General features: G+C 34.6%; 2 protein-coding genes across 4 annotated transcripts; both read right to left on the reverse strand.

The window, feature by feature from the left end:
• Window positions 1-797: 797 nt before the first annotated feature.
• LOC105797304 (cytochrome P450 81Q32) lies at window positions 798-2794 on the reverse strand. Its single transcript, XM_012627263.2, has 2 exons — window positions 1595-2794; window positions 798-1503 (listed from the first exon to the last, which is right to left on the reverse strand). Exons 1-2 carry the CDS (start codon window positions 2498-2500, stop codon window positions 883-885), a joined length of 1527 nt encoding a protein of 508 aa, XP_012482717.1. The 5' UTR covers window positions 2501-2794; the 3' UTR covers window positions 798-882.
• Window positions 2795-4279: 1485 nt separating this feature from the next.
• LOC105797305 (E3 ubiquitin-protein ligase APD2) lies at window positions 4280-6481 on the reverse strand. Of its 3 annotated transcripts, XM_012627264.2 has the most exons (7): window positions 6250-6475; window positions 5933-6159; window positions 5750-5846; window positions 5317-5615; window positions 5152-5221; window positions 4732-5050; window positions 4280-4665 (listed from the first exon to the last, which is right to left on the reverse strand). In XM_012627264.2, exons 1-7 carry the CDS (start codon window positions 6350-6352, stop codon window positions 4587-4589), a joined length of 1194 nt encoding a protein of 397 aa, XP_012482718.1. In that variant the 5' UTR covers window positions 6353-6475; the 3' UTR covers window positions 4280-4586. The 3 variants fall into 3 exon arrangements, with proteins under 3 accessions (XP_012482718.1, XP_052484115.1, XP_052484116.1); XM_052628155.1 differs by having other exon boundaries at window positions 4280-5050; window positions 6250-6481; XM_052628156.1 differs by having other exon boundaries at window positions 4280-5050; window positions 6246-6411.
• Between the last annotated feature and the right edge of the window lie 13299 nt (window positions 6482-19780).

The raw sequence follows: 19780 nt of genomic DNA on the forward strand, positions 1-19780 counted from the left end.
TATACTATAATTAAATTTTCACTTTAGTGCTTGTACTATTTTTTATCAATTTGGTCATGTATTTTCATTCTACATAACCTGTTACCCCAACCCGATTTTCTGTTAAAAATTAAAGCAACCAATGATACGTTTCCAAGTGTAAATTTTTTTAAAATTACTTAAAATTTTAAAATATTTAAAATCCAAAAAATTATAAAAATCTCAAAATATATTAAAACTTAAAATTATAAAAAACATTATCTATTTTAAAATTATAATTTTTTAAATTATAAGAAAGTGAAACTTAAAAAAATTTAAAAATATGTTTTGTTTTTTGAAATTTTAGGTTTTAGAAACTTCTATAATTTTATAAAAAATTAAAATTTTATGGATTTTTAAAATTTTAGGATTTCTTTGCATTTTATGAATTTTTTGATGTTTTAATGAATTCTGATTTTTAATTAAAAATAACATAAAATTATTAAAAAAATTTAAAACCCTAAAATTTAAAAATAAAACAAGTTTTTTTAATATGAATTTTTAAAAAATTGAAGCATACTTATAATTTTAATTTTTATAATTTAATATATATTAAGATTTTTTATAATTTTCTAAGCTTTAATGTTTTTGGGGTTTTTTTATTTTTATGATTTGTTTTGGGAATTTTAATAATTTTTTAGTTTTTAAAATTTTAAAATTTTTAAGTGAATTTGAAATTTGTTTTAATTTTTAACAGAAATTTGGGTTGAGGTAACCGGATTACAAAATTAAAGTACAGGGACCAAACTGATAAGATAAGTAGAGTACAAGGGCCAAACTGATGAAAATAGTATAAGTACCAAAATGATCATTTATCTCTAATATAGGGGCCAAAAGAAGTATTAAACCTACAAAAACAGAAAATTAAAGTTGAGAGAGTAAGTTCATCATGGCTGGGCGCGGCCTACACCTCGCAACCAAGGGCTGAGCTTTGGGCATGTTGAGCCCATTTCCTTCACTCATATCCACCATTTCCTCACCCATTCTCTCCCACTCAAAGCATTGAATCAAACATCCCACTGTCAATGGAATCAATCCCATCGCCAAACTCTCCCCTGGACACCCCCTTCTGCCTGTCCCGAACGGCAAAAATGTGAAACCATTCTTAACAAGTCCGGGTCCTAGGAACCTATCGGGCTTAAATTCAGTGGGATTCTCCCATAATACAGGGTCATTGTGCATTGCCCAAATGTTCACCAACAACATCGTGCCACGAGGGATTGAGAAACCTCCCACCATGCACTCCTCGGATGACTCGTGTGGTACTAGAAGTGGGCCAGGTGGGCACATCCTAAATGTCTCACTTATGACGGCATGGAGGTATGCAAGTCTCTCGTAATCTGATTCGTGGATAAGCCTGCTTTGTCCCACTTCCATGTCGATTTCTTCTCGGGCCTTTTCAAGAGTTTTTGGGTTGTTTAACAAAAGTGATAGCCCCCATTCCATGGTCGCTGCAGAAGTATCAGTCCCTGCTGATAACAATACCTAAAAGGAGAGAGTTGACTTACTTGCACAAGAAAAACATGGTATAATTTCAATGGATAGAGAAAGTCTACTCTAAAGGGAGAGAGGTTACTTGCATAAAGCCTCTGATGGTATCATCTGTGTAATAATCAGGATCAGTTTCTTGAGCCGATAAAAGAACATCAACTATTGTCTTGCTGTTTTGCTCATAACAAGAATTACTGGAGGTTAGTTTTCTGCGTTCATCAATCAAGTTTTGCATGAATTCGTCTCTCTTCCTCTGTAATATTTCAAGCTTCTTCTCAATTTTATTTAATCCAACCCATTTCAACATCGGCACAAAATCTACAATGTTTGTGGCTCCACTCACTTGAAAGGACTCTCTCACAATTTCTTTGAACTTTTTCTCTTCTTCCAATTCATCCTCTCCATCCCTACAATACCTCTTCCCAGCAATCATCCTCATCATTACATTAAGAGTCAACTCGAAGAACATCGATTTCATCTCCACGACCTGAAACTCACCACTCCCCTTTGAAGTACTCCTAAAAAGCCTAACAACCAAAGATTTAACTTCATCCATGGGTATCCCGAGATACTTTTGAACACGATTCGATGACAAGAGTTGGAGAGACGCCACACGCCTCAAGTTCCTCCAGTGATCGCCATATGGGGCCCAAACAAGTGTAGTATAATCATAACCAAGGTGTTTCCCGGCAAGCAGACGAGGCCGGTTTGCGAATACAGTGTCGTTTTTGGACAAACATTCTTCTGTAGCAGATGGAGAAGACACGACAAGGACCGGACGGGATCCAAAACGAAGGAATAGTATTGGCCCATGTTGCGTGGAAAGCTTGGCAAGGGTTCGATGGAGGGGCTTCTTTATGAGATGGAGATGGCCTATGATGGGAAGGGAAAGTGCAGGGGATGGTGGGAGTCCTCTGTTTTGGAGCAACCTTTGGGTGAGAAAGTAGAAGATGAGGTAGAAGAGAACGTAGTTGAAGATCCAGACTTCCATGGATGGCTAAACAGGAGACGGAGAAAGGAGGCGACAACTATGGTTTATATAAAAAGTACAAATTGCAAAGTGATGAAAATGATGCCGTGCCGGTTGTATTGGAATTTTGGTCGGGGGTACAGATACAACACACGACAACGCAACTCTTAGTTATATGAATCCACTGGTTCTAAATGTTTTAATTTAATCCGTCCAACAAACGTCTACCGGCCATAACTTTGTTTTCCTGCTTAGTCATGATTCCCAACAAGCGGTCCAGACTCATCAAATAATAGGAAACATGCAAGCAATGACTTGGAAATGCAATAACATATTGATGGTAGATGACGGGGAAGTCGAGGAAATGATATTTTGACGTTGGAATTGTCACAATCACATAACATATAAGCTCGGCTACATTTACAAATCAAAGAGGAGAAGCTGGCAATTTTATCCACCCATTCAACCCATAGCCTTATCTATGTACTTATATATGATATCTCATTTTTAGCTGTCATAAACTTACATGGCGATCAAGGGATAACTTTTTATTGCTTGATCCATTAATTAACAAACTTGGATAGGAGTTCACACTAAATGTAATTTATTAGTTTGTTTATATTGTTGTACAAAACCTATGCCCACATCACCTTTCACAACTTATAATTACAACTACTTTCAAGTAATTAAATTTCTTAAAAGTTGTTATGTTAAGAAATCTACCAAACCAGGTTTAGTCTCGAGTGAAAAAATATAGTTGATCACTCCTATTTTATCATATTATTTCGATTTGAATTTTTCTGAACCAAGTTGAGTAAAATAAAATTTAAGTCGAATCGAATCTAGTAAAATTAAAAATTAAACATGTCAAATTAATATTTTGTTACAACATAACTAATTTCATGTTAGAGCACATAAATTTGAAAAATTTTTCAAAGCAAAATAAGAAGATAATCTTGAATCGTTAATTAACTTATTTAAGTTCTCAAAGTTATTATTTTAAAAAGTTTAAATTTTTAACTTTTTATATATTCTTTATATTCTTTTAAATATAAATTTTGCAACTTTTACAAAATATTTTGAATTTTAAAATTTTAATATTATTTTGATTTTTTTTTTGTAATTTCGTTGAGAGAAATAGTAATTTGCTCATTTTTAAAATTGTCAAGGATCAAAGATGTGCTAATAACAATTTGTTATTCGAATTGTAAAATTCAACCCGACTCGAACTCTAATTACTTATTTGAGTTAACTCGAAAAAATTGAATAACTCAAAATTCGAATAGTTTTCTAAATTTTTAGAATCAAATCGAGTTTTATCCATCCATAATGAAAATTAAATTTGAGCGGTTAATCCAATCAATATAGCGATCCGGAGTGATTCAACTGTAAACTGCATTGGAATCATGAACTGGTGTTAAAATTACTAAAAACGAAAGGAATTAAAAATAAATTAAAGTGAAAATAGAAATCCCTCACATTGCTTCATGATGATTTGAATGGGTTTAATTCCCTAAGATATGTTTCCTTCATCTTTTATAAAAAATAAATCACTCTTTGGTCAATTAATAGAACGGTGGAGTTAGGAACCAAAAATTTCGGTTTCCCATCCTCAGGCATCCATTATAAGGTTATTATTTTATTAATTTTTATTTTTACCCATTCAACAATTAGTTAAATTAGTTGGGGTCATTAAATTGGTTCAATCATTTTTAATACATATTAATTTATTATATGATCATTATTTTGGTTCAAAGAAGAACAAATATTGTAAGCAGAGCAAGAGAGAAAAACAGGATATAAATGAACAAGTATGAACACCTAATCAGTTGAAGTGCCGAATCAACATCATTTTAGTGAAAGATGAAATCAGGATGGATAGTGCAATCATGAGATTAGATAAACACGGTGATCTTGTAAGCAAATCTACACATGATTTCACCATGGGGACAAACAATGACTCCCCACATGTTGCTTGCAACGGTTTCCCCCAAGGCCTCCATCTATATCCGAACCCAGACTCGTACAAAAACCTAAACGAGGCACTCAGTTCGGTAGATAGCCACCATGCTGGCATGAATATACAATCTCATTTCATTACCTATTTCTATGGACTAAACAATCTTCTTACTTTGTGAATCAATCTTCGACATATTGGACACACCTTGTTATCTTCCTCCATTATCCTGCAATTTTTATTTGTTAGTGAAAGTAGAGAGAGAAGATTTCTTTTCTTTTCTTCTTGTTTGTACCTTTGAGCACAATCATAGCAAGTCGCACAGTGTCCACATGGGACGAAGAAGCAGTTGCGTTGATCATCATAGCATATTACACATAATTTCGCATCATATAAATCCTCCGACGAGCTACTTGAAGATCCGGTTTCGGCATCATCATTGTCGTCCTCTGCCGTTGTTCCGTAGGTCAACCGAACTGACTTCTCCAGTAAAATAGGGTCAGTCTCCGTCCACGATATTTCCCTGAACGTTGTATTACTATTAATTACTGTTCTCTCATCATTGCATGCTCCTAGGTATTTCAGCACCAATAAAATGATAATGATGAAGAAACCTACAGATAACCAAAAAAAAAAGAAAGCATCAAACCATCATAGCAATAAAAACTTAATTCTCTGGTCTGCACTTGAACATGTCCGCATGTATATATGGTACCTAAAATTGCAATGTAAGTAACAACTCGAGCGACAAAAGACAGCTCAACGTACCGTCCGGCAATATCACCCTGAAAAAGTTAAATTTTGTTGACTAATTTCAGGAGGAATTCATTAGTAATATGAAAAAAAGTTAAATTGAATTACGAAAGGGTTGAGACCTTACATTATCAGGAGTTGAAACTATAACATACTGAGTGTGGGGAAACTGAAGTTGGAGCCGGCATGATCCATTTAGTGTTGAACACATATCGCTGGCTTTTGTTACATCATAAACTTTGGATGTAACATTTAAACTAAATGTAATAATTATGCTTCTAGGGTTCGAGTTAATTAGACCTACAGAGTACTTGTCATCTTCCTCAATGTTGTAGTCTGCTTCTTTACCAGTTACTGGTTCATTCAGGAAAAGGGCACCAAATGGCACTGTTTGTTCGGGCAGCAACGTTTCTCGTTTTTTTTCTCCTGCAGAAACACAGATGAATTGTGTGAGAGTCCCAATCCACATCCCAGAGGGACTAAACTAGATTTGGCAATCTGGGTATTTATGTTGGTATAAAGTATAAACTAAACAGAGAAGCTAAGATTAAGATGACTACCTTTTATGATAATGAGTTCAATTTTGTCTAATCTACTGGGTTGAGTTGCCCATCTTATGCAGATCCTAGAACCCTTGTTTAACCACAAAGAGTATCCCTGAAATTGAACCATAAGTGGAGTGGTAAAGTATTTGTGTTTAAATTTAAACAAATAAATAAAAATTAGATTATTAGATGTAATACCTTGCGAGCATATGCTCCAACAATCAAATAATTTGAAAAGTTCCAATTTACTTCGTTGCTTAACTCTGGCTTCTCTGAAAACATATAAACAAGAGCCCCTTTCCAATTTTCATCTCTTACTTGAACCTGTTGTACAAAAACAGAACTAGCCTTCATCAACCGAGAAGAGCTTGGTCCAAGCACCATACTGCAATTCCCATAGTAGCCATATCGGAGGATTACCGACACTGCAAAATCAGAAAAGCCAAACCAAAAATACTTTTAGCTTAAGATTGAAGAATGAATGAAACAGAAAACATAGTGAACGAATTACATGCCACATATCCATAAAGTCAGAGCAGGTAGCACTCGTGTCCAAGTGTCTTTCCACTGAGGAAGTTGAGCATGGTTGGAAGCTCGTACGAACCCTGGCCTGAACATGGTTGTTACTATTTGGAAGCAAAAAGAAGCAAGGGATGAGAGGCTAAATGTAAATGAGACATAAGAGAAAGACTAGTAGGTTTCTGGGGGAATATTATTACTGTCACAACTAACCGTTTCCTTTGTGATTGGCGGGGAATTGAATGGCAAGTTTGTTTGAACATTAGGTGTCAGTTATATTGGGTGCCTTTATTAGCCAGTCAAGGCAAGGCCAGCTCTTTTATAACTCGGTTGTTCACACACTCCTTGCCGAGAGGGCCCTTGGCAATGCCAACCTCGGAGTGGACCCACTAGAAACGTGGAAGGCATTTCGTTTAATACTTTGGCCCGTAACTCTATTGCATTTCGTTGAATCAAATAGCAATAGCATCAGCATGTCGATTAGATAATCTAAGCCCAAAACGCAATTTCTCGTCCTAAGCCACTAGTGGCACTAGCTAGCTTATTTCTCGTCCTTAGGCCTCCGCCCATTCCGCATCACGCATTCCATCCATCCCCCAAGCAAATAAAGCATTGAGTTTAGCAATTTTCTTTAATTCAGAAAGCACTTCACCTAATTGAAACCTAAAAGCGTGTTAAGGGCAAGAGCTTTATGTAAATAATAATACTACTCTTAATTACTAAATATAAAAAAAATAGTAGAGGATTTGTTAATAACTATCATTAAACCCCCACTTACTTGGGGGGCTCTCTAATTATTTTTTTATGAAATTTTACATAATATAAATTTTAGTAAACATACTTATCTATTTAAAAGTTTTGTTTATAAAATATTATAATATTAATATATTTTATTAATTACAAAATTTAAGATAATTATTTTATATTGAATACAAATTAATCTAAACTAATGTAGAAATTAAATATGAACTAAATCGACTACTAAGGGGTGTTTGGTAAATAGAGTTTTGAGCCTTTTTCAGCTGATTCAGGCACAAATAGAGGATTGAGTAATTAAACCCTCTAGTTGTAGTGTTTAATAAATGAATGTTTGTAAGAACTTGTTGAGCTAAAACCTCCAAAACAAAAAACACTAGGATGGACAACTTTTTTTCATAGCTAATTGAGAATGAGATATGTGAAATGACATATTTGACAATGCTTGCTCAAAAATTACTCCATTTGTCACATGCTTTCAAACATAGGGGGTGTCAAGATATCAGTAACCTCCATTCTCCCATTTTCACTTTCACCTCCAAAATCCAAAGTAAATCTAAAAAAAAACTCCACCGTAATTCTATAAAAATCAACTATGAAGATTCATTTGCAAGATGATTTCATCCATTAAGGTTAGTTCTTTCTATGCTTTTAAATTGTTATACTTTTTGGGGGGCCTTTATTTGTCGAAATTTTTTGTCTCTGTAAATTGATTTTTTTCCTCCCTGTTAGTTTTTTTTTTCCATGTATTTCTATCTTTTTTGTCCATATAATTTGAATTTTGATCCCTATAATTCTAATTTTTGATTCCAATAATTTCACCCAATAAAAACTAAAATATTATAAACAAATAAATACTTAACAATAAAATGTGTCATGCCTTTATTTGTCATTTTACATATATCGCCTATCACTAAGTTATACCAAACACTTTTAAATAAACAATTAATAGAATCGTTAATCAAATCAATTAATAGAATCAATTGGTCAAACCATCCACCGCAATCAGCTATCAACCTGTGAAAAATATAATGTCGATAATGATAATATATCGCAAATAAAAATAGAAATAGAAAAATAAAGAACACACAAATTTTACGTGGAAACCCTTTCGGGAAAAAAACCATGGCCAGAGGAGAAGAAAATTCACTATGTCGAAAACTTAATTACAAGAGGAGTAGACTATGCCTATTTATAGGCTTGTAAACCTTATTCTAATAGGGGTGAAACTCCTTATTCAAATAATATCAAATAGATGGAGTTTAATAAGGTTTAGAAACCTTATTCTAAAATAAAATAAAAGAAGTATAATTCTATAGGGATTTTACTTTTATTTTATTTTACCACAGTATTTTATTTAAATAAGGATTTGGGCCACTTAATTCTAACAATCTCCACCTTGACACGAATTCTTAATAAACAAGTTCTTCATCGCGAACTCTCAACGAACAAGTTTCTCCACCTCTTCCATAAAACCCCTTAAGGGTTTATTTGCAACAATGAACACCAACCAAGTCTAAGCAATACTCAAACTTGGTTATAGGAAGTGACTGAGTCATCATATCTGCAGGATTTTCATGAGTACTAATTTTGCTCACAACAATATCACCACGAGCAATAATATCACGAACAAAATGATACCGAACATCAATGAATTTGTTCTCTCATGAAACATTTGATTTTTTGTAAGGAAGATGGCACTCTGACTGTCATAAAATACTGTATTGATTTGAAGGTCTTCATTGAGTTCACTAAAGAGTCCCTTCAACCATATAGCTTCTTTACAAGCCTCAGTAATCGCCATGTACTCAGCTTCAGTGGTAGACAAAGCAACTGTAGTTTGCAAAGTGGCTTTCCAACTAATTGCACAACCTCCGATTGTAAAGACATAACCGGTGAGAGATCTTCTTCTATCGAGGTCCCCAGCAAAATCAACATCAACATACCCAATGACTCCATCTCTAGTTCTTCCAAACTGTAAGCAAACATCGGTAGTACCTCGTAAGTATCTTAAAACCCACTGAACTGCTTTCCAATGTTCTTTACCAGGATTCGTCATGTATCTGCTAACTGCACTAACTGCATATGATAAATATGGACGTGAACAAACCATGGCATACATGAGAGATCCCACTGCACTAGAGTATGGAACATGTGACATGTACTCAATCTCATCATCTGATTGTGGAGACAAAGCTGATGAAAATCTGAAATGGGCTGCTAAAGGAGTACTAACAGGCTTAGCATTCTGCATATTGAATCTGAAAAGAACTTTCTCAATGTACCCTTTCTGACTTAGATACAATTTACTTGCTTTTCTATCCCTGAGAATCTCCATACCAAGTATCTTTTTTGCTGGTCCCAAGTCTTTCATCTCAAATTCTTCACTTAGTTGGGCTTTGACCTTTCTTATCTCTCCTTTATCTTTCGCTGCTATCAACATGTCATCAACATAAAGGAGTAGATACACAAAAGAACCATCACTGCTTTTCTTAAAGTAAACACAACTGTCAAAGCTACTTCTTTTAAAATTATGAGAAGTCATAAAGGAATCAAACCTCTTATACCACTGTCTTGGTGACTGTTTCAAACCGTAAAGGGACTTTTTCAGCAAGCAAACATAGTCCTCTTTTTCTAAAACTGTAAAACCCTCTGGTTGTTGCATGTAAATATACTCCTCAAGTTCTCCATGCAAAAATGCAGTTTTTACATCTAACTGCTCAAGCTCCAAATCATGCATGGCCACAATACCAAGCAAAGCTCGAATCGAACTATGCTTCACAACTGGAGAGAACACATCTGTGAAGTCGACTCTTGGAATTTGACTGTAACCCTTTGCAACAAGCCTTTCTTTATATCTGGGTTCTTCAACTCTTGGAGTCCCCTCTTTCTTTTTAAACACCAATTTACAACGAACAACCTTTTTACCTTTAGGAAGTTTCACAAGATCCCATGTTTGATTTTTGTGTAGTGATTCAATCTCCTCTTGCATAGCAAACATCCATTTTTCTGAGTAACTAGATTTGCATCTATATCTTTAGCCACATTTAAAGCATAAGTAACTAGATCAGCCTCAACATACTTTTTTGGAGGTTTAATTTCTCTTCTAGTTCTGTTTTTGGTGATAGAGTATTGTGGTGAAGAAACAACTCTATTTTGAATTTTTGTACTGGCTTTAGTAGTCGATTCTGTTGTAGATTCTAGATCAATCTGATGCTCCACCTGCTTTTGATTTTTTTAATTGGAAGAGTTTTTAAGAGATAAGTTAGGTAGCATAGCAGTTTCATCAAAAACAACATCTCTGCTAATCACAACTTTTCTATTTTTAGGACACCATAACTTATACCCTTTTACACCAACTTTATAACCAAGAAAAACACATTTAATAGATCTTGGTTCCAATTTTCCATTATCCACATGAGCATACGTAGGACAACCAAAGATCTTTAAATCAGAATAGTCAGCAGGATTACCAGACCATACCTCTTGTGGAGTCTTTTTCTCAATTGCAACGGAATGAGATCGGTTAATAAAAAAACATGCAGTAGAGGCTGCTTCTGCCCAAAATGACTTTGATAAGTTGGCATTTGACAACATACATCGAACCTTCTCCATGATTGTTTTGTTCATTCGTTCTGCAACGCCGTTTTGCTGTGGAGCATGACGAACTGTCAAGTGTCTCATGATCCCTTCTGACTGGCACAGTTTATTAAATTCATCAGAACAGAACTCTAAGCCATTGTCTGTGCGGAGATATTTTATTTACTTTCCCGTCTGTTTTTCAATCATGGTTTTCCAAGACTTAAATGCGGAAAACATATCACTTTTCTGCTTCAGGAAGAACGCCCACACTTTTCTGGAAAAATCATCAATAAAAGTTAGCATATAATTAGCTCCACCTCTCGAAGGCACTCTGGATGGCCCCCATAGATCAGAATGTATATGCTTTAACGTTCCTTCGTGTTATGGATTCCTCCGTGAATCGAACTCTCTTTACTTCCCAAAATGCAGTGCTCACAGAACTTCGGTTTGCAAATTCCTTGCCCATCAAGAAGTCCTCTTTTGCTCAATTCTGCCATGCTATTCTCACTCATATGCCCTAGGCGCATATGCCAAAGTTTAGTAATATCATCATCTTACAAGGAAGAGGATGACACAGCTACATCACCAAGAATGTGAGAACCCTGCAAAACATATAACTTGGCAGTCTTTCTCTGCCCTTTCATCACAATGAGGGAACCTTTGGAAATTTTCAAAACCCCACTTTCAGCTGTGTATTTGTACCCTTTTGAATCAAGAGTACTCAATGAAATTAAATTTCTCTTTAATTCTGGAACATGTCGTACGTCACTGAGTGTTCTGATAACTCCATCAAACATTTTAACTCTAATTGTTCCAACACCTGCAATTCTACATGAAACATTATTTCCCATCAACACAATACCTTCAGACACTATTTTGTAAGTTGTAAACCAGTCCCGATTGGGACTCATGTGGAAGGTGCAACCTGAATCAATGATCCACTCCTCGCTCGCTTTGGAATTGTTGATAGAAGCGACTAGAAGTTCACCATCGCTATAATCTTCTACAACATCAGCTTTACCAGAATTTTCTAGTTGTTTTCCATTTTGATTCACAGCCTCCCTTTTGATCTTATTCTGTAGCTTATAGCACTCAGATTTAATGTGCCCTTTCTTCTTGCAAAAGTTACAAGTTTTACCTCTATTTGAAAACTTCGATCTACCTTTAGATTTACTGCAAGGATTTCGTTCTTATGTCCTTCCACGATCATCATCAGTATTCCGATCTTGTCTCCCACGAACAACAAGACCCTCTCATTGAGAGTCAGTTTTAACCACAAGATGCTTCATCTTATCATACGAGGTTAAAGAATCATAAACCTCATCAACTGTGAAAGCCTCGCGGCTATATAAAATCGTATCTCTAAAGGTTGAATAAGACGGTGGCAACAAACAAAGTACAATCAGCCCTAGATCTTCCTTATCATATTGAACCTCCATGGCCTCCAAGTTTGAGAGAATTTCTTTGAAAACTGTTAAGTGTTCGTGCACAGATGCACCTTCCTCTAAACGATAAGCATAAAGACGCTGCTTCATATGTAGTTTGCTAGTTAGAGTTTTCGACATACATATCTGTTCCAACCTCTTCCATAATCCAACGGCAGTCTTTTCCTTCATCACATCCTGTAAAATTTCGTTAGACAAATGCAGATGTAACTGTGTTAACGCCTTTCGATCATTGCGCTTCTTCTCTTCTTCCGTCAAAGTTGAAAGCATCTTATCTACCCCTAGTAGGGCTTTCTCTAAGTCCATCTGTGCAAGAACTGCTTGCATCTTTATCTGCCACAATGCAAATCTGGTGTTGCGATCCAACAGCGAAATTTTGTACTTCAAAGACGTCATTACCGTGATTGAGATGAACAACCCGGAAGCTCTGATACCAATTTGTGAAAAATATAATGTCGATAATGATAATATATCGCAAATAAAAATAGAAATAGAAAAATAAAGAACACACAAATTTTACGTGGAAACCCTTTCGGGAAAAAACCACGGGCAGAGGAGAAGAAAATTCACTATGTCGAAAACTTAATTACAAGAGGAGTAGACTATGCCTATTTATAGGCTTGTAAACCTTATTCTAATAGGAGTGAAACTCCTTATTCAAATAATATCAAATAGATGGAGTTTAATAATGTTTAGAAACCTTATTCTAAAATAAAATAAAAGAAGTATAATTCTATAGGGATTTTACTTTTATTTTATTTTACCACAGTATTTTATTTAAATAAGGATTTGGGTCACTTAATTCTAACACAACCAATTGCCAAACAAGGCCTTATAAGAAAATATAAAATTCAATCCTTTTTGTACATCATTTAAAAACAAAATAAAAATTTCTTCAAAAAAAATTTTAGAACACTTTTTCTCCCAAACAAATCCAATTTGGATCCTAAACCAATATACCGAGGCTATGGCTCATCCTCATTAGCAAGGTGTTATATATAATGATTTTTAGACCCTTTTCAACAATAACACTTGAAGTCTTTACCCCTTTCCTGCAGCATGGCAATCTATAGGCTGGAAGTGGTCAGTTAAAGTAAAAAAGAAACCAAATGGGACTATGGATCGATATGTGGCACAACTAGTTGCTAAAGGGTTTTCTCAGCATGTTGGGTCTGATTTTGTGGATACATTTAGTCCATTGGTTCAAGAAAATACCATTTGAATTGTTCATGTTGTTGCAGTAATAAATGGACGGTCACTTAGGCAAATAGATGTCAATAATGCATTTTTTAATAGTGCCTTGTGTAACACCTTATATTCGATCTGGTCATTGGATTCAAGCTACGAAATGCTACAACAATCGATTTAGTAAATTCAAAATATTTTGCAACATTTAATAATTTAAATATGTAATTAAATAGTATTCATGTACATAAAGTATTACACAATTATTTTGGGGTCTTACACAAGCTTACAAAAGATCTTTTGTTAACCCGAGATTGAATTAAGACCAAATTGTAATGTTTTAAAAATTCAGGGCCGACTTCGCGACCTCAAAATCTCCACATCGTGACGTTTCCAACTCAGTAAGTCACACCATAACTTCGAACATGTCGACGTCATAATGTCACACACTGTCGGCACCACGACGTTGGATGTTTATGGTCGTGACGAGGTCCCTATTTTTGGTAAAAACACTATTTTGGTTCCAATTCAACATGTGTAATACCATCTAATTGACTTATACAACTTAATACCATCAAAATCAATTCAAATTTATACCATTTCATGCCAAATAAATCACCTAACCAATTCAAACTTGAGCTCAACCTATTAAATATCAATTCATTTCAGTGCATTCATTCAAATACCAAATTTACCTAAGCTAAAACATGTTAGAACATTTCATTCAACTTCCACAACTAACCTATCAATTTCATATTGTACACCATGAGCCTATATGACCTTAGCTTGAACTAAAACAAACATACTTCTAAGCATAAATTTCCAATAGGTAAATTCCAACCATTCATTAACTTAGTTACCTCTTCTATCTCATTTTTACAACATTCGACATACTAAAACATATAAGCATATATCATCACTTATTCTAGCATTATTTGCACAGTTAGTTCTCAAATGAACATACCTTAATGCCATGAATCCATAGTCTCCTTATTTAAGCCTGATAACTCCTTTTTTATGAACCAACAAAATTGAAACCCAAAGACCACACATAAAACTAGAACTCTTCTCTATCCTTGGTCCTTTAATATATTACGAAATAGATGTCAAGTCATAGATATTGAAGGTTTAGGTGATACATCACGGTGGTTTAAAAAAAGAGCAAAAAAGGAAGAAATAATGTGATATAGTGATTATAGGTCGGGCAAAAATGTGCGAAAAAGAAAAATCCAGAAAAAGTCAAAAGTAAAATAAGTGGAAAAAGTATCAAACAGAAAGAAAAGCAATATGACTAAGAAAAGAGTAAAAAGTCAAGTGACAAAACAAAAAGTCAAAAAAGTGAGAGAAAACTCAGTCATTAGTACACCAAAAATCGTTAAGCTGACCATAGTTGCTAGTATTATATTGTATCTTCCTACATGGAGAGATAAGGTAGGTGAGAGAGGGAGACAAAAGGCAGTGAGCTTGGATGAGACATTTGGGAGGAAAGAGGGAATAATGTCATGTGTCTAACTATTTCTAGTGTTTGAACCGTTTTGAGTCATATTTTTTTTGAACTTATATTGTCCTAAGCCTCAAAACGTTACAAGCCTAGAAGACCAATGTGACTTAAACGTTCTATGTGCATAATCTTTCGGAATTACTAACAATTATACTTAATGAATTTTTTTATTCACATAATTGTGTCTGCTACATATTTGATTTATGTTAATGGTGATATAGTTAAATATTTGGTCATGAGAATTACTTCTAATGTGTTAGTAATGTAACTTTGTAAACTAATCCTAATTTACTTTAAAAAGTTTCAGTCATTGAACTATCAAGATTAAGTTACATGTGCGATAAGAATTATTATACCTTTAATATTTGACAACAATGTTCATAGTAGCAATAAAATACAAGGGACATCTTCTTATTGCATGCTATCTGTCTAGACTTTGTTTGCTTGAGAATAAGCAAAAAATAAAGTGTAGGGGAGTTTACGTGTAAGGTTTTTATTTACACCCATCTTCACTAATTCTAGCTTGTTTAAAGAAAGAAACCAAGTCAATTTTTTTTTATTTTTCCTTTTTGTCTATTTTTATTTTATGTTTTGTCTTTTTGTCTACTTTTGTTTACAACTAAATATTTTCTTTTTGTTTTCATGATTATTTTTCTATTATTTAGTTTGTTTATTTTAATTATATACTTACATTGCTTGAGGACAAGCAATGACTTAATTGTGAGGGAGTTTGATCTGTTTAATTTGTTGTAGCAGATTAAACTAGTTTTCGTACTTAAAGAGCTTGAATATAAGCAATCTTATTATGTTTTATTTAGTTTTTCTATTTTAGTTTCCATTTAATAAAAAGTGTAATTTGAGCTGATTTTATGACCTTAGGGGTCGAAAGAGGCTTAAGGGTATACTAACGTATTTGGTAAGTGTACAAGACACAATTTGGATGCATGAGAGTTCAAAGCTGGTCCCCATGTTGCAACACGAAAATCTAGTGTCGCAATATAGTGAGCAGAAGGCCAAAATCACCATATTGCCTTCGATGTCGCAACATAGCTAGTGGATGTCGTGACACACCCTTGAAGTTGAGTTTAAGCCAAGCAAACTACCTTCTATCTCATGACATAACTAGTAGATGTTGCAACATTGGCCTTATATGTGAAAACATTAATGAATTGAGGGCGTTTTGGCCTGTACAATGTATTTTAACATAAAAACATCAGTCGACCTAAGGTTAAGGATGACGACCAACCCTAATGTTATAAATAGGCTCCATTGAACATAATTTAGGGGGGATTCAGAGACAAGAACTATTTTCTTAGATTTTTTTCTTCGTTCTTAGTTTTTCTTAGTTTATTTTATGTTGATGTAATCGGGAGATCCTATTCTAACGTTAGACGATTGCTTTGAAGTGGCGCTTTTACCTTGATAAATCCATTAACATCCCTTTTCCTTATTTTATTCTTTATATCTCTTTCTTTAACATTGTTAATTGAATGTGCAAAGATTAGAATCCTTCTATACTTTGTACATATTTTATGTGTTTCAATTGTATAAACTTAATCAATTGATTGAAAGGTAGAGCTTCTTAACAAATCCGTTGTTTGGGAGAGGAAGAACTTAAATTCTACGCTTGACAACCCTAGGAAGTCATTTAGGTGGGAATTAACCCAAAATTGGTATGGTCTATCCGTGAACACCTTAGCCTCGAATCGGTCTAGACTGTAAGGTCAAGAGATAAGTAGTTCTTACCGACTCGTTAGTTTAGTGGAAGATTGAGAGATCCTAGTAGGGTAACGACTAGTTGATTGATTAGAACCCTACATCGATAATTAATTAGGTAAAGCAATTAGATCTAGGCAAAAGGAACTCGCGTAGTCGAAACAAGTGATAGGAGAAGTCGATACATGAACTTAATAGTAGATTTAGGTTGAATTCAGTTTATTTAGTTTATTAATATTATTATTATCTTGTTTCCATATTAACACTACTAATTCGTGACTCAAGTAGATTAGTAATTATTTCCCGTAATTGGTTTGAGAATAGTTTTCCCCAAAATGTAATCCGTTGGGTCTGATTCTCGGAGTATTTACCTACTTCATTGTAACTATATTACAACCTGACTCATATACTTGCAGACACCGTCTCATTTATATATTTTTTGTTGCAGTGTTCACACTCTGGACATTAGTACGTCCGGAGGTGGTCACTTATTGTGTTAGTATTTGAATTCGCCTCTCGACACTCACTAAAAGGTTGTTAAACGAGTGTTAAGATATTCTAATGGCACAATGGATCATGGTTTGTATTTTACAAAAGGATAGTTTAGTCTAGTCTACTACTCTGGTGTTGATTGGGCCTCCACTATTGAAGATTGTCATTCAACAACAGGTTACTATGTGTACCTTGGACCTAATCCTATTGCATGGTGTTCTAAGAAGCAAGAAAATAGTGTCTAAATCATCTTGAAAAGCTAACTATTGCAGCTTAGGTGATTGTGTTTTTGAGATGCTATGGATAAAACAATTACTGACTGAAATTAGTGTGTTAGTAACTCAACTATCGGTTATGTAGTGTGACAAACCTCCACAGTTTCGATGGTTGCTAATCCTACACATCACGCTAGAGGTAAACATATAGAATTCCATCTCTACTTTGAACGTGAAAAAGTCATTGATGGTGTTTTGCAAGTCAATTTTGTTCCCTCAACAGGTCAAGTGACTGATGTTCTTACAAAGCTAATCACACCAAAGCAATTTGCTTCCTTTCGCAATACTCTTTGAGTGCTACCATTTGTTGATATGTCTAATAATAAAAAAGGGTAGAAAACCAGGAGAATATTAAAGTGTTAAGCAGCTTAACTTAGTTTTAACTAACATATCAGTTAAGTCTGTTAGGATTGTTAACTTTAGTTATACTATTAACAACCACCACTAATGTTTGTATATAAGTTGTGCAAGTTTCTAGTCAATATAGGTTTTTAGATCATTATTTTTCAACATATTGTTTTGCAGTTGTTAGTTTCTTAGCTGCCAAACAACTTTGGTAGCTAATAACTATAGTTTCACACTATATAGTCGACATCGGTTCAACTTTCAAGGTGGTGTTAGTGGTTGCTATAAAGGTCATGTTGGCAGTATGGTCTTTTTAGTGAAAGGCAAGCATGTCGACAATGTTGAGACGAGTTTATTTGACCATGATACCTATTTTTGTTATTTGTTTAGTTGTTTTCTAAAGTTGACTATTATGAATTTCATTTAATTTATAATGCAAGGAAAAATACTTTACACATATCTCTTAGAATTAATTAGATCAAATGTTAATTCATCCATGACACTAGATATTTTAGTACAATCCAAATGTACATACCTTTAATCAATATGTAGGTGCAATAATTCTGATTTAAGGTCAAGAAAAAATAACTAAAAAAAACCTAATTTGAATAATAATATTTGAATCAATTTCGATTAAAGGTGACAATCGATGAGGTCGAGTTCTATCGCGTTTGATCTTTCTTTTTTATTATGTAACACCCCAAACCCAACCTAGACGTTATGGCCGAATCTAGAGATGCCACAAAGAAGGGTTTTGAAAATAGAGTCGTTTCGATAAATCATTCAAGTTCTATAACCCATATTCATTTATAACTGTTACCAAAAGCATCATTTAATTAATTCATTTACCAAAACATAATTTACAGCGGAAGTCACAGAAATCATTGTATTTGAAAAATCTCGTTCGCGTTTCAAAAAACCTTTATTTTAGTAAAAACCATGTTACTAGCTAATCGTCAAAAATAAAATGTTAAATCGAAAACCCAAATCCAAAATATAACTAAACAATCCAGAGAGTCCATTAATTACAAAACTCCCAGAAATAGTCCTTAATTAAATAAAAACCTTTATTTAAAATCATATCATATTCTAGTGGTCACCGCGAGACTCCGTTGCACCGATCCGCCTAAGTCTGTGGATTACCTGTATAGAACAGACAAACAGATGTGAGTTTTAGTAAACTCAGTGTGTAACCCAACAGAAATAGACATGCTATACATACAGAAATCACATATACAATCAGATTCAAATTCGAACCTAAGTCCTTTACAAATACAGATAACAGAATTAGATATGTAGAAAAAATATACAGATTCCTACCCCCATCCTCTATATACCAAATTCGACCATCCCATCACACCATATGGGGTTAAAAAGACCCACCCATCCTTACAAACCAAATATTGTCATTACGACACATAACAGATAATGTGCAATCAAACTGTCAGAATATAGGCAAAGGTCGCCATACAGATCATTTCCTCCACATATATAATTCTCACCCCAATCATAAATACAGAATACAGATATAGAAACATCATGCTTAGCATGCTCGCATACAGATATCATATATGTTTAACAGAATAATCAGACATGCATAACGGTGTCCTACTCAAAGCAGGCTATCAGAATATCATATCACATGATTTTAGGCCCTTACCGACCCTACAGTACGCCCACAGTCGATCGGAACGACCCATACGATCCCAAGGAAAATTTTAGAGTTATGTGCCCACACGCCCAATATGGCCTTGCCTGTGTGGCCCACACGGCCACACTCACACCATCACACGGCCGTGTCTTGCGCACGGTCATACCTTCATCAGACACACGACTGTGTCTCACACATAGCCAACCACACGGCCAGGCATATGCCCGTGTGGCATTGACAGAGAGCTTTTTTAACTTTTGCCGAAACTTTGATTTTTCTGCGTTTTGGGTATACAGCTGGTACTATTTTGATGCGAAAACACTCCCTAGACCACCAGAACCTAAAAGCAGAATACTAAACACCTATTAACAACAAATTGCAATACAACAACGCTAAATCGAACAATGCGCACACACTTACTGTTAACTAACAAGACCGCACGCACAACCAGTCCATTGGAGCGAAATTCGCTGCAACACTGCCTTCTCCAACGCAACCTTTACAAAAATTTAAACCCCCTAATAAGAACCCACACACCAGACTAACAAAAAAATCCAACTGAAACTACTTACAACTTAC

This window comes from Gossypium raimondii, chromosome 3, assembly GCF_025698545.1.
Source record: "Gossypium raimondii isolate GPD5lz chromosome 3, ASM2569854v1, whole genome shotgun sequence".
Taxonomy (NCBI): Eukaryota; Viridiplantae; Streptophyta; class Magnoliopsida; order Malvales; family Malvaceae; genus Gossypium; species Gossypium raimondii.

What these genes read in the sequence shown, in the direction of transcription:
- LOC105797304 (XM_012627263.2), bottom strand. Translation starts at nt 2,500, where the DNA reads ATGGAAGTCTGGATCTTCAACTACGTTCTCTTCTACCTCATCTTCTAC. An exon ending in CCATCAGAGGCTTTATGCAA is followed by an intron (nt 1,504 to 1,594) that starts GTAACCTCTCTC and finishes CTCTCCTTTTAG; the next exon opens with GTATTGTTATCAGCAGGGAC.
- LOC105797305 (XM_052628155.1), bottom strand. Translation starts at nt 6,352, where the DNA reads ATGTTCAGGCCAGGGTTCGTACGAGCTTCCAACCATGCTCAACTTCCT. An exon ending in TCTGACTTTATGGATATGTG is followed by an intron (nt 6,160 to 6,249) that starts GCATGTAATTCG and finishes CTGATTTTGCAG; the next exon opens with TGTCGGTAATCCTCCGATAT. An exon ending in TGAACTCATTATCATAAAAG is followed by an intron (nt 5,616 to 5,749) that starts GTAGTCATCTTA and finishes GTGTTTCTGCAG; the next exon opens with GAGAAAAAAAACGAGAAACG.